The sequence below is a fragment of the Condylura cristata genome, unplaced genomic scaffold (genome assembly GCF_000260355.1).
Source record: "Condylura cristata isolate star-nosed mole 26May11 unplaced genomic scaffold, ConCri1.0 scaffold00004, whole genome shotgun sequence".
Classification (NCBI taxonomy): domain Eukaryota; kingdom Metazoa; phylum Chordata; class Mammalia; order Eulipotyphla; family Talpidae; genus Condylura; species Condylura cristata.
In genome coordinates, this window is record NW_004567105.1 from 56,378,580 (window position 1) to 56,390,805 (window position 12,226).

Here is a 12,226-nt window from a genome sequence, read left to right on the forward strand (position 1 = left end):
AAAAAAAAAGTGTACAAATGTAAAAATAAACTGTTAGTAAACTAAAAAGAAAAAATATTCAACAGTTCTATTTTTTAAATATTTGGTTTGAACTCTGGCATGAACTAGGGTACATGCCAGAGATGCAGAGGGTGAGAGGATTCACCAGGGACAGAGTGGGGAGCAGAACAGGCAGATCGACAAAGTACACTGCTGAGGGGAGGGGGGGGCAGGGCGATGAGGAGAGGTCTGCCACACCATGTGAATCTCCTCCAGGGCAGGCGGGGATCTAACTCATGTGGAATTGGCTTAAGCTTCTTAGTGCAGTGCTTTAACCCGCTGTGCCACCAGGGAGGGCCTAATTTTTTTTTTTTTTAAAGAAAGATTTATGCATACAAGAACTGGAATATAGGCCTGAGGTGGGGTGAAGGAGGGTGAGAGGATTCACCAGGGGAACAGAACAGGTGGACTGACTGAAATACACTGCTGAGGGGAGCCGCAGCCTGGACAGGAGAGGCCTGCTGTACCATGTGGGTCACCTACCTGGCTAGGGCATCTAACTCCTGCTACAGGGGCCACTGAGAGCCTCAGTGCTGAGCTTTAATCCGCTGTGACAATAGGGAGGGCCTAAACCATTTTTTAAATTAAAAACATTTTTCAGAGCCGTCCCTGGTGGCGCAACAGTTAAGCACAGCACTGTGAGGCTATCCACTGCCACTGCAGCACCAGTTCCATTCCCTGCCACGGAGATGACCCATATGGCCCATCAGACCTCTGTTTCGCCCACTGTTCCCCTCAGCTCAGTACATCTGCCCTTCGGCTGCCCACTCTCACCTCCTCCCACCCACCTCTGGCCTGTACTCCAGTTCCTGTATGTATAAATAAATCTTAATTTTTTTTTTCAATATAAGATAAAACTAAAAATCACTAGGATGAAGTTACTGGAACTTTTCATTCATACAACAATTTGCCATTTTAAAAAAGAAAAATAACTTTCTTATCCGTTAATAAGCTAGTTCAGTTCTCATACCATTATTTGATTCTTAAATCATTTAATTCTCACAAAACGCCAGACTGGGAAAACCACTCAGCTTAGTTCAAGCTGCAAAACGCATTTACTAGTTTCATAATGATCTCCAAACTAATATTCTGTGGAATGCACACCTTAAAATGCGCTTCACCTTTGCCACCAGGTTATATCTACTTGAGCACTGAGTTCCACTTCTATTCTGACTGTTGCAAGTAAGTCACATTTTATGAAACTAGTTACTTTCACAGCAATAACTCTCGTTACAAACACTGGCGGTTTTGCTAAGCTTTATTGTGAATGTCAAATACAAAAGCAATGTAACAACAGGCACACTGAATGACACATGTACATATGTTATGGCCCTAATTTAAAAACCCACTGAAAAGGAAAACAGTAGTAGTCACCACCGAAACCCATTCTCTTACAGGGAGGGGAGGCAGAAGGTGAGGGTTAATACACACCACGGGAGGGGTGTGGGGGGGGGACTGATGCCGAAGGGACTAAATGAAATGCAGCTGGGCCAGTTGAGGAAGCAAGACTGGCAGGGTCTGATTAGGAATACGGAATTGCTGTGTTGCTAAAGTGGGGGAAATCAACTACCTCAACTTATTGAAGATAAAACGGTAGAAAGAGTCGGCCTCAAGGCTGCAGAATTAACACCAGTTCATGTTTACGTTGATGACACTGTACTACACCAAGACATTAAATGAAACCGCAACGAATCTCTGCTCACCCCTACGAAGTCTCACTTTTCTTATTTTTTTAATCTCTAACCTCTAGAGCTAAACGATGTGGAATAGCCTGCGTTCGGTGACTTTTCATCTTAAAATACTAAACTTCCCAGGGATGAACATGCAACAGGCCTTCTCACTCAGCCGCTGTTTACCGAGGGCCAATTAAGCGCTGGCCTCCTTGGGAAGCCAGGGTTCCTCGCCTCCGGCAAAGAAGCCAAAGGCGGGGTTGCAAAGAACCGGTCCGAGCCAGGATTTCTCCCCGGGAAGGCTCTAAGCTTTCTCCCTCCATCCGCCCTCAGAGTTTATCGCCGCTCCTTCCTTCCCACACGGAGGTAAATGAGGAGGCAAAAAGGACTACACCGACAGCTGTAATGCGAGATACTGAGTGAAAAAGCGAGGACTGAGGGGCAGCAAAGGCCAACCCAGCCCCGTGCCCTTCACCTCAGGGAGTCAACACTGCCGCTCCGGGCGGGGAAGGCATGGAAAGTTCTCCACCAAGAGCTAACTCAGTCGCTCCCTCGCTACTGACGCCCACCTTTCTCGCCCCAACTCACCCCAAGTTCATGGCCTGACCTCGCGCGCTCTGCTCTGTCGCCTCAAGCCCCTCAAGCCACTTGTGTACGTCGGTTGCCTGCGCCGCTCAAGAAGCGCTACGCTGAGTGGATACAGTGGTCCGGGCGATCTGGAAGGGTGGACCAATCCCGGCTGTGCGTGGTAGCGAGTGCGCTCCAAGGGGGCGGGGCTGCAGCCGCGGTAAGCTCTGGGTTTAATCTCTGGGTTTAATCTCACCTGTGGGTGATAGGGACCTTAAATCTAGAATGGTTTTCTCCCCATTTATTAGAGAGCCCTCAGAGCAATGCCTCATTTCAGTAAGGGGCAATAGTAAGGGAAAAAAAGCATAAACGTCCTAGAAAATTAACATTTTGTCTATTTTTCATTTGAAACGGAACTTTCAGTACTAAAGAATTTGAGGTGGGACAGTTACTGTGGAAAGATTCTTTGCTGTTTTGCTTTGAAGTTTGGTGCTTTATTAATTATATTTTGATTTTAAAGAGATTAATGGCTTAGAGAGGCTCCAGGCTGAGTAGAGCCCAGAGGCATGTCTGAGTTTTGTTTTTCTTACATCATAATACTTGATTTCCCCCCTCAGAGGTAGCCCCCATAAATCTCCCACCACCACCGCAACCATGAATCATCACTTTAGTCCCTATGATTTTTCCTCCCCTGTTTTCACCGTCCCCTTCCACTGCCATATGCTGTAGATGCATGGTTTGCCTTCAAGTTTCGTCTTTTCTTGACCCTTTGTTTGATTTCCTTATATTCTACCTTCAAATGAAACCATCTGGTATTTTTTCTTTTTGCTTCTGACATATTTTACTAAGCAAACTATGTCACTTCCAGTTCCATCCTTGTTACTGCAAATGGCATGAGTTTATCTGTTTTTACTGCATTGTGTATATACACTACATTTTGCTCTATTCATCTGTTTTGGAGCATTTAGGATAGATGGGGCAGTGCACTATTTAGGATGAAATTTAGACATAATGTATATATATATATATATATATATGTATTTTTTTAAGATTTTTATTTATTATGGGTACAAGAACTGGGGTATAAACCGGGTGTGTGTGTGTGTGTGTGTGTGTGTGTGTATTCACCAGAAAGTGGTGAGCAGAACAGCAAATCTACTGAAATAATCTGCTGAGGGGTGCAGCATGTGAGACAGGAAAGGTCTGCTGTGCCATGTGGGTCAGCTCTCTGGCCTAGGATCAAACTCATGCTGCAGTGGCTGGCAAGAGTTGACAGTACTGAGGCTTTAACCTCTGTGTCCTGGGGAGGACCAAGACTGAATTTATATTAAATATTATTATGTTATGGATCTAAAGCATCTGCACCTGGCCCAGGGCAACTGGTTAACAGTGCAAACCAGTGGCTTCAGATCTGTGAAACTGTGATGTCTGCTATCAGAACTATCTAGAGCCCCTTTACAGTCATTGCCTAAAACTCTGCTTGTTGATGTCTAGGAGTGCTTTTCTTTCTAGGAGGACTTCAGTAGGTTCGCTCTTAGACTATACAAAAAATATTAACAATCCTTCCTTGGAAAGTTGCATTTTAGTCCTGTCATTTGCTGACTTCAGCAACTTTGCTCAAAACTATTTAAAAAGATTTTCAGAAATACATAACTGCATAAAAACTTTCTTGCATCCTCCATTTATTAGGTTTCACTTTTCTTCCTTATACAACGTTACTGCCAGCTGTGTGATTCCTGTTGTGCACTGCTCTACAGAGCAAGTTAATTTGCAACCTTCTCTGTCTTCAGAAGCAGATGATACAAACCAAAGAACTAATACATTATAGGGAGGCAAAATTCAATTAAGTAAATTATTCAGGTGTGAAGGGATAAAGGTCTTAATTGGGCCATTCTGAGAAATCTCTTAAAATGTACCAAAAGTAAGGGAAGAAAGCAAAGAAGGGTAATAACGAGATTAAGTCAGTTAACCCTCTGTAACTTCAGACTCTGTACCAAATATCAGATGAGTTATCTGAGCTCCTTGTCAGTGGGTAAGTAGATAATTATAAATTACCCTCAATCTCTTTCCATGCGCACTGCTTCCACTCTAGTAAGAGCCGCAGATGTGTTCCAACAGCTTCCTAACCTGCTTCTGTTAATAGCCAGAGTAATTTCTGACATGTGAGTCTGCTTAATCACTCTACGTGTTAAGGTCTCTCAATAATTTAAAAACTCTTTTACCCCAGATAGTAACTGCAAAGGACTAAACAAGTTTACAAACCCAACCTGAGCTTACAGCATCTCTCACCACTGCTCTTCAGTAAACTCCAAGCCCCCTACACTGATCTTCTTTCACTCCCTTAAGGTAGGCACACTTGCTTCTATCTCCCACCTTTCTATAGTCCTTCATCCCACAGATTTCATTGAGTGCCTGCTGTGTCCCCAAAATTTTTTTAATCCAAGGGATAAAGTAATAAACAAAATGAGCAAAATCCCTACGCTCTCAGAGCAAGTTCATCTTGTTGGAGTGTTCTTCCCCATGGCACCTCATCACCTGAATAACCTGCCCCTCAGGTCTTTGGCAGGATGTCACATTCTTCAAGAGTCTCTTCTTACTGCCTTTCTCCTTCATTTCACAGTCTGCCACCCTCCCCCCCTTCCCAGACATTTGTCATCTTGTGTGATGTGCCTGAATTCCACTAGTGTGTTGCCTCAGTTGGACCTGGACGTGCTGCCTGTTCATCATTTCCAAAGCCTGGACACATGGTAAATTCTAAGTAACTCTCTGTTGGGAAAAAAAAAAAGACACATTAAAATCACTGCAAACCCAATGGCAACCTGATAATAAAAGTGTCAAAAGGGACAAATAGAGCCCTCTCTGGTGGCACGACAGGTTAAAGCACAGCTCTATGAAGCTCTCTGCAGCCACTATAGCACAAGTTTGATCACTGGGAGGGAGGTGACACACATGATGTGGCAGACCCTTCCTGTCCTGCCCACTGCTCCTCTCAGTAGTGTATTTCAGTCTATCTGTCTGTTCTGTTCCCCTATTCTGCCTCTGGTGAATCCTCTCACCTCCGACACCTCTGGCCTATACCCCAGTTCTTGTATGTGAAATAAATAAATCTTTTAAAAAGTGGCTTTGAAACATTCAGTCTCCTCTGGGTGTGAGGAATCACACCAAATACAGCAGATGCCATACCAGAATCCTGTCCTTTCCACAACGTAACCCCGTCATCCAGGCTCCCTTCTTTTGTTAGTGGCACAAATGGTAGATGGTGTGCCTATGTTAAGACACATCATCTTCATGCCCCCTCCTTCATTAGGCTCATCATGACAGCCCTTTTATTCTCCACAGATACACTTTTTTTTTTAAAGATTTATTTATTTGTGCATACAGAACTGGGGAACAGGCCAGAGGTGCAGGGGAAGGGGCAGTGAGAGGATTCACCAGAGACAGTGCGGAACAGAACAGACAGGTTGACGAAGTACACTGCTGAGGGGAGCAGTGGGCTGGCCATGTGGATCACCTCCGGGACAGGTGGCTATCGAACTCAGATGGAAGAGGCTTTAGCTTCTCGGTGTTGTGCTTTAACCCGCTGTGCCACCAGGGAGGGCCCCAGATAGGCTTTTTTTTTTTTTTTAAAGATTTATTTATTTATTCGTACAGAACTGGGGTACAGGCCAGAGATGCGGAGGGTGAGAGGATTCACTAGAGACAGAGTGGGGAGCAGAACAGGCAGATCGACGAAGTACACTGCTGAGGGGAGCAGCAGGCGGGTCAGGGGAGGTCTGCCTTGCCATGTGGTTGCCTCCGGGGCAGGCGGGGATCGTACTCATGCGGAAGTGGCTTTAGTTTCTTAGTGTAGTGCTTTAACCCGCTGCGCCACCAGGGAGGGCCCCCCAGATAGGCTTTTTATTCTCTCTGATTTCTGTCTTTTCTTTAGATTTCCTTCCTAGGACACCCTTGTCCCCACATGAACCTATAATTGAACAACAATAATTTCTATATTATATTAGACATACTAGAGAAAGATACCAGGATTGGCATAAGACTCAGTGATGACAAGGAAGCTAACTGGAAAGCTCTAAGTTTTAAACTGGGAGAAAATCATCTCAGGGAGAATATCAGAATAACTCTCTCCACTATCACCCCAGGATGAAGTTGCTAACATGGAGACTTCTTCAGGTGTAAGCCTTGATGGAACACATAGACGTTAAAGGGGGAACATATTAACCTATTAAGTGTTATGCACTTGCCTTTTAAAAGTTTTTCCCAGTGATAAACCTGGCATTGGGGTAGGTGTAGCAGTGGTGGAGAATCAGACCAGGGAGGCCAAGAGGGGATGTCACCAGCAATGACAATATTTATACTATAATGCAGGTGGAGACATGCAGGTTTTGTTATTTAACTTTTTTATGTCGCATTAAACACACACACACACACACACACACACACACACTTCCTCCTCTCACTTGCTTCCAACACAATTTAAAATATGTAAATGCAGGCCTCCTTGGTAGTGCAGGGGTTAAAGTCGTTGCTATCAAGCTATCACCAGCCACTGCAGCATGAGTTCAATCCTCAGCCAAGGAGCTGACCCACAGGGTGCAGCAGACCTCTCCTGTCTCACCTGCTGCTCCCCTCAGCAGTTTATTTCAGTGGATCCACCTGTTCTGCTCCCTACTCTGTCTCTAGTGAATCCTCTCACCTCCTCACTCCCCATTACCCCTGCATGTCTAACCTAAATCCCAGTTCTAGTATGTATAAATAAATAAAAATAAATCTTTAAAACATACATAAGTGCAAGTATGCATTTTCTTGTACTAATTTCCCATAAAGCTAATGTTCTTCACGGCAGTTAATGTGGGTGATTTTTCACCTAATCTGAACACAGCAGATGGCAGTGTAGGTCCGTTTCCTAAATGGTAATAAGGTAGGGGCATGTTCACAGAGGAAACTTATTTTAGCTGAAAATTGTTGCATTAATTGATTAACCTCAGATGTATACTTACAGAAGGCTCTTCCTGGGGATATAGAGAGGAACATATTTTTCTAACTCTATTAAACTTATTAAAATATTTTGTTAATAAGGCAAAAACCAATTCTTAAGCAGAAATAGGAATCATCACTACCACAGAGATACTGAAAAACTCTCATACTCACAGGATTTGAGTGTTTGTCTGACTTGGTACTTCAAGTTTGGCTTTGGTAGTTAACCTCTTTATATAAAATTACTTAATAATCATCTGTTTCTGTGCTAGATCACAATTTTTGTGAGATTTAGAAAAAGCATCATATATGAAGAGAGTTAAATTGTTTTTATGTAAAAACTGCAAATATAAGATTTTGTCAGTACATTTTCTTTGGATTTTCACCCCATTTTCCCAGGCTGTTTGGAATCAACCACTTTCCACACTTCGCTAAAGGGACTGGCCAGCAAGATGGAGGAGTATATGAGTTCTGATTAAACCTGGACTCAAAATCCTGCTTTGCTGCTTCAGTGCCTGTGTGATTGTGGGAAGTTACTCAGCCTCACTGAGTCTCAGTTTCTTTCCCATAAAATAGATGGTAACAGAAATTTGGCATTTAGGGTTGTTGTGATAATATGTTCACAATATGACCTACTGGTAAACAAGTGCCTGTTCTGAGGATTGCCAGACTCCATTCTAAATGACATCCCAAGTACATAACTCTTTTCTTTCAGCTCCCTACCGTCTCCACTTCTACAGAATGTGAAGAAACACCTGGCATCTTTCCTTGTAGGTCTTTCAGTGATGGCTCCTAATATGCTGCTCCTCAATAGGCTTTGAGTTATTTTTCTTTTGCTCCTTTTGCTCACCAATGCTCATCTTCATCAACTCCTAATTTCCAAAGAAATTAATAACAGACCTTGTTTACTCATTCCCTGCTGGGGACACAGCCATCTTCTTTTCTGATCCACCCACCTTTCCCTGGGAAGGCTCAAGAGAACTGAGAACTCCTTGCTTCTGGGAGAAGATTTGCCAGATGGGCTTTCCCCCCAGTGTTAGAAATATTTGAAAATGGGCCATTTTAGAAAGTATTAAATTATTGTACATTTTTCATTTTGCTGAGATTTTTGTGATAATTTGATAGATATTTATTTTATATTCTTTGAACATATATATTTTTGAACACTGCATTAATTTTTCTGGATCACACAATATATCACAGCAAGAATTACCAAACTTCGTTTATATAGGGAGTCACCAGATATAAAAAAACATTTTGGTTTTTTTAAAATTTTATTTATTTTTTATTTTACAACAGTTAATTTTTACATCATTTTGTACATTTTTTTCCATCTCAATTATAATCCCCGTGGGTTTCCCATTACCAGGTCACCCATGTGCCATCACCATAATCCCGTGCACTTCCCCCCCCACCCCCCCCCCCCCATTTTTGATCCCATTCCCCACTCCACCCCCTCAAAATGTCTCTGGTATATGGTTGTTCATTATTTTTGTTATTTTCTCGCCTGGTCCGTTATACTCCTGCTATGAGTGAAACCATCCGATATTTTTCTTTCTCTTTCTGGCTTATCTCACTCAGCATGATCTTTTCCAGCTCCATCCAAGTTGCTGCAAAGGACATGTGTTTCTCTTTTTTGGTTGCTGAGTAATATTCCATTGTATATATGTACCACATCTTTCTAATCCAGTCATCTACTTTTGGGCATTTGGGCTGCTTCCATGTTTTTCCAATTGTAAATAAAGCAGCAATAAACATGGGGGTACAAGCATCTTTTTCTATCAGTGTTTTTGTGTCTTTTGGGTAGATACCTAGGAGTGGGATTGCTGGGTTGTAGGGAAGCTCCATGTTTAGCAGTTTGAGGAAACTCCAAGCAGTTTTCCATAGTGGTTGTACTAGTTTGCATTCCCACCAGCAGTGCAGGAGAGTTCCTTTAAACAAACATTTTAATCATGATGTTTCTCAAACACAAAGTAACCAATTGATTATTTCCTAAAGATATATTGAAATAAGCCCCTTTTTTGAGACTTTGTTATATAGTAAGCCTACTACTAAGTAATTTTAAAGCATTATCTCAATTTATTGTTAAAAAAGCTGAACTTTGGATATTAGTATTAGCTCCATATTGAAGATGATAAAAATGAGGCATAAAGAAGTTACATAACTTGAGTATTGGACAGTGAGTTTGGGTTAACCTAAATTATTCTGACTCTGTAGCCAACCTCAATGTTAGTCTTCTAATAATATTTTTAAAAGATTTATTTATTGGCCCTCCCTGGTGGCGCAGCGGGTTAAAGCACAGCATTAAGAAGCTAAAGCCACTTCCGCATGAGTTCGATTCCCGCCTGCCCCGGAGGTGACCACATGGCGTGGCAGACCTCTCCTGACCCGCCCGCTGCTCCCCTCAGCAGTGTACTTCGTCGATCTGCTTGTTCTGTTCCCCACTCTGTCTCTGGTGAAGCCTCTCGCCGCCCCTGAGCCTCTGGCCTGTACCCCAGTTCTGTATGCACAAATAAATAAATCTTTAAAAAAAAAAAAAAAGATTTATTTATTTACACATACAGAACTGGGGCGCAGGCCAGAGGTGCAGGGGTGGTTGGAGGACTCACCAGAGACAGAGTGGGGAGTGGAACAGGCAGATCAAAGAAGTACACTGCTGAGGGGAGCAGTGGATGGGTCAGGAGAGGTCTGCCTTGCTATGTGGATCACCTTTGGGGCAGGGATAGAACTCATGCTGAAGTCGCTTTAGCTTCCCAGTGCTGTGCTTTAACCCGCTGAGCCACCAGGGAGGGCCAAGGGCCCCTTCTAATAATATTTTAAAAATATATATTTACTCATATATACGAGAGCTACAGACCCTAGAAACAGGAAGTAAGAGGAATCACCAGAGACAGCAGGGAAAAGAGCAGGTGGATCGACTGAAATACACTGCTGAGGGGTACAATGGGCGAGACTGGAGAGGTCTGCTGCACTATGTGGGTCAGCTCCCTGACCAGGTATTAAACTTGTGCTGCAGTGGCAGTGGATTGCTTCATAATGCATCATTTTAACCCCTTGCACCATCAGAGAGGCTACCTCAATATTATAATTGACATGACATTGTATTAGTTTCAGGTACATAGCATAATGATTCATTATTTGTATATATCATGAAATGATCTAGTTAACATCCATCACTACATATATGATGTATTTTCTTGTGATGATAGGTTTTAAGATCTACTCTGTTTACACAATGGACTATGGGTGATTTGGTTGTGGGTGCATTATAGTGGCAATGCCTGATGTGGATATCCAAATATCACCTGAATTCAAAATAAATTTTAAAAAAGTAAAGTAACCCTTACTTTTATTAGCAACTTTCAAATATATGCTACCGTATTATTAATAGTCACCATGCTGTACTTTTATATGTTAGTATTCTGTGGTAACTATTCAGTACAGCACTAGGCAAATGTCTGTGGTAAAATTGATCATTTACACTCTGAATCAAAACCACAGGTTCATCTTTTCAAATCTAGCTTTCAGGTGTCTAAGAGTTTATCCATATTTGAATTTATTAGACACCTACCATATCAAAGTCATACTTAATTTCCCCTTTTTCTCTTCTCACCCTCAAGAAATCCATATACAAACTCTATTTACCTCAGAAATGTGGTCCAGTTCTCTTCCCTTTCTCCTCCCTCACCCTATTCCAATTTAATATCACTCCTACTTCCAGAACAACTGTGACAGCCTTCAAACTGTGTTCTGTTCTTCTGTTTTGTAAGTATGCTGTACTTGTATATGTTTATTAAACACTCTTTAACCCCCTACTAACCTCATAAGGGCAAGGATTCTACCTTGTTCGGTGTTGTTTACCTAGGCCATAGAATGAGCCTGAGCACAGCAAAGTGCTCAGGAAATATTTATTGGTTGGATGAATTTAGTACTGGACATTTAAAAATGAAAAAAAATATGTTCTTTACTCTCGTAGGGCATACAGTGTATTAGTGGAAACACCACTCTACACAGGCTTAATTCATGGTGGGATCACTGCTATAAACAAGGTTTAGTTCAATGTGGTACAAGAAGGCAGGGAAGCAGTTCCTTTTACTGGGGATAAGAAGGTCCGAGGAAAGTTTATAGTTACATAAACATATCTATGTTTAAGAAAAGTTTACCAAGTGGTAAGTTCATCAAAAGAATATTCAAGAAACTGGAAACTGTGTGCAAAGGCAAAGAAATAGTTTACATTATGTGGTGGTTAGTGGAGTTGAAAGGGTGGTAGCAAATATGTCAAGATCGCTAGAGCCTGAAGTAGGGGTGGCAGGTCATGAAGCAGAGTGGTAGGGAAAATTTCCTTATGATGGCACAGAATATGCCATGCTAAGCAACTCAAATTGTTTTCTATTAATAACAGGGATATTGCAAAAAAAAAAATTGAAGCAGAAGAAAATACTTTAGGAAAAGATTAATACTCTGATGAGAAGAATGGATAACAAAAGCTTAAGACAAGATGATCTGTTAAGATTCTATTTCAAGACTACTTTCTTCTTGTGGTCAACTGAAGGAACAGACCTGGATTTCCCTGCTATCCGAAGTGACAAAAGCAGTGATAAAATGAGATATTTAGGGCCCTCTCTGATGGCGCAACCGGTTAAGGCACAGCACTGTGAAGGTATCACAGTCTCGCAGTATGAGTTCGATCTCTGGCCAGAGAGGTGACCCACAAGGCCTGGCGGACTTCTAATCTGCCTGTTGCTCCCCCCCCAGCAGTGTATTTTGTCGATCTGCCTGTTCTGCTCCCCACTCTGTCTCTGGTGAATCCTTTCACCACCCCTGCACCTCTGGCCTGTACCCCAGTTTTGTGTGTAAAAATAAATAAATCTTTAAAAAATAAAAATAGGCCCTCCCTGGTGGCGCAGCGGGTTAAAGCACAGCACTGAGAATCTAAAGCCGCTTCTGCATGAGTTCAATTCCCGCCTGCCCCGGAG

At 42.4% G+C, this 12,226-nt stretch overlaps 1 protein-coding gene and 1 long non-coding RNA gene across 4 annotated transcripts in view; one reads left to right on the plus strand and one right to left on the minus strand.

Annotated features, from left to right (window-relative positions):
- CCDC66 (coiled-coil domain containing 66) overlaps positions 1 to 2,373 on the minus strand; it is a 60,472-nt gene extending 58,099 nt beyond the window's left edge. For both annotated transcript variants that reach the window (XM_012720350.1, XM_012720349.1), the window contains exon 1: positions 2,298 to 2,373. In XM_012720350.1, the coding sequence (XP_012575804.1) occupies positions 2,298 to 2,308 (11 nt within the window). In that variant the 5' untranslated portion in view covers positions 2,309 to 2,373. The remainder of the gene's footprint in view (positions 1 to 2,297) is intronic.
- A 2,139-nt stretch (positions 2,374 to 4,512) lies between these two features.
- On the plus strand, positions 4,513 to 11,879 carry LOC105854767. 2 transcript variants are annotated; one of them, XR_001146286.1, is made up of 3 exons: positions 4,513 to 4,622; positions 4,897 to 5,023; positions 11,653 to 11,879. It is a non-coding gene; the product is annotated as an uncharacterized LOC105854767 (long non-coding RNA). The 2 variants fall into 2 exon arrangements; XR_001146285.1 differs by lacking the exon at positions 11,653 to 11,879 and adding an exon at positions 7,650 to 7,695.
- The last annotated feature ends 347 nt before the right edge of the window (positions 11,880 to 12,226 follow it).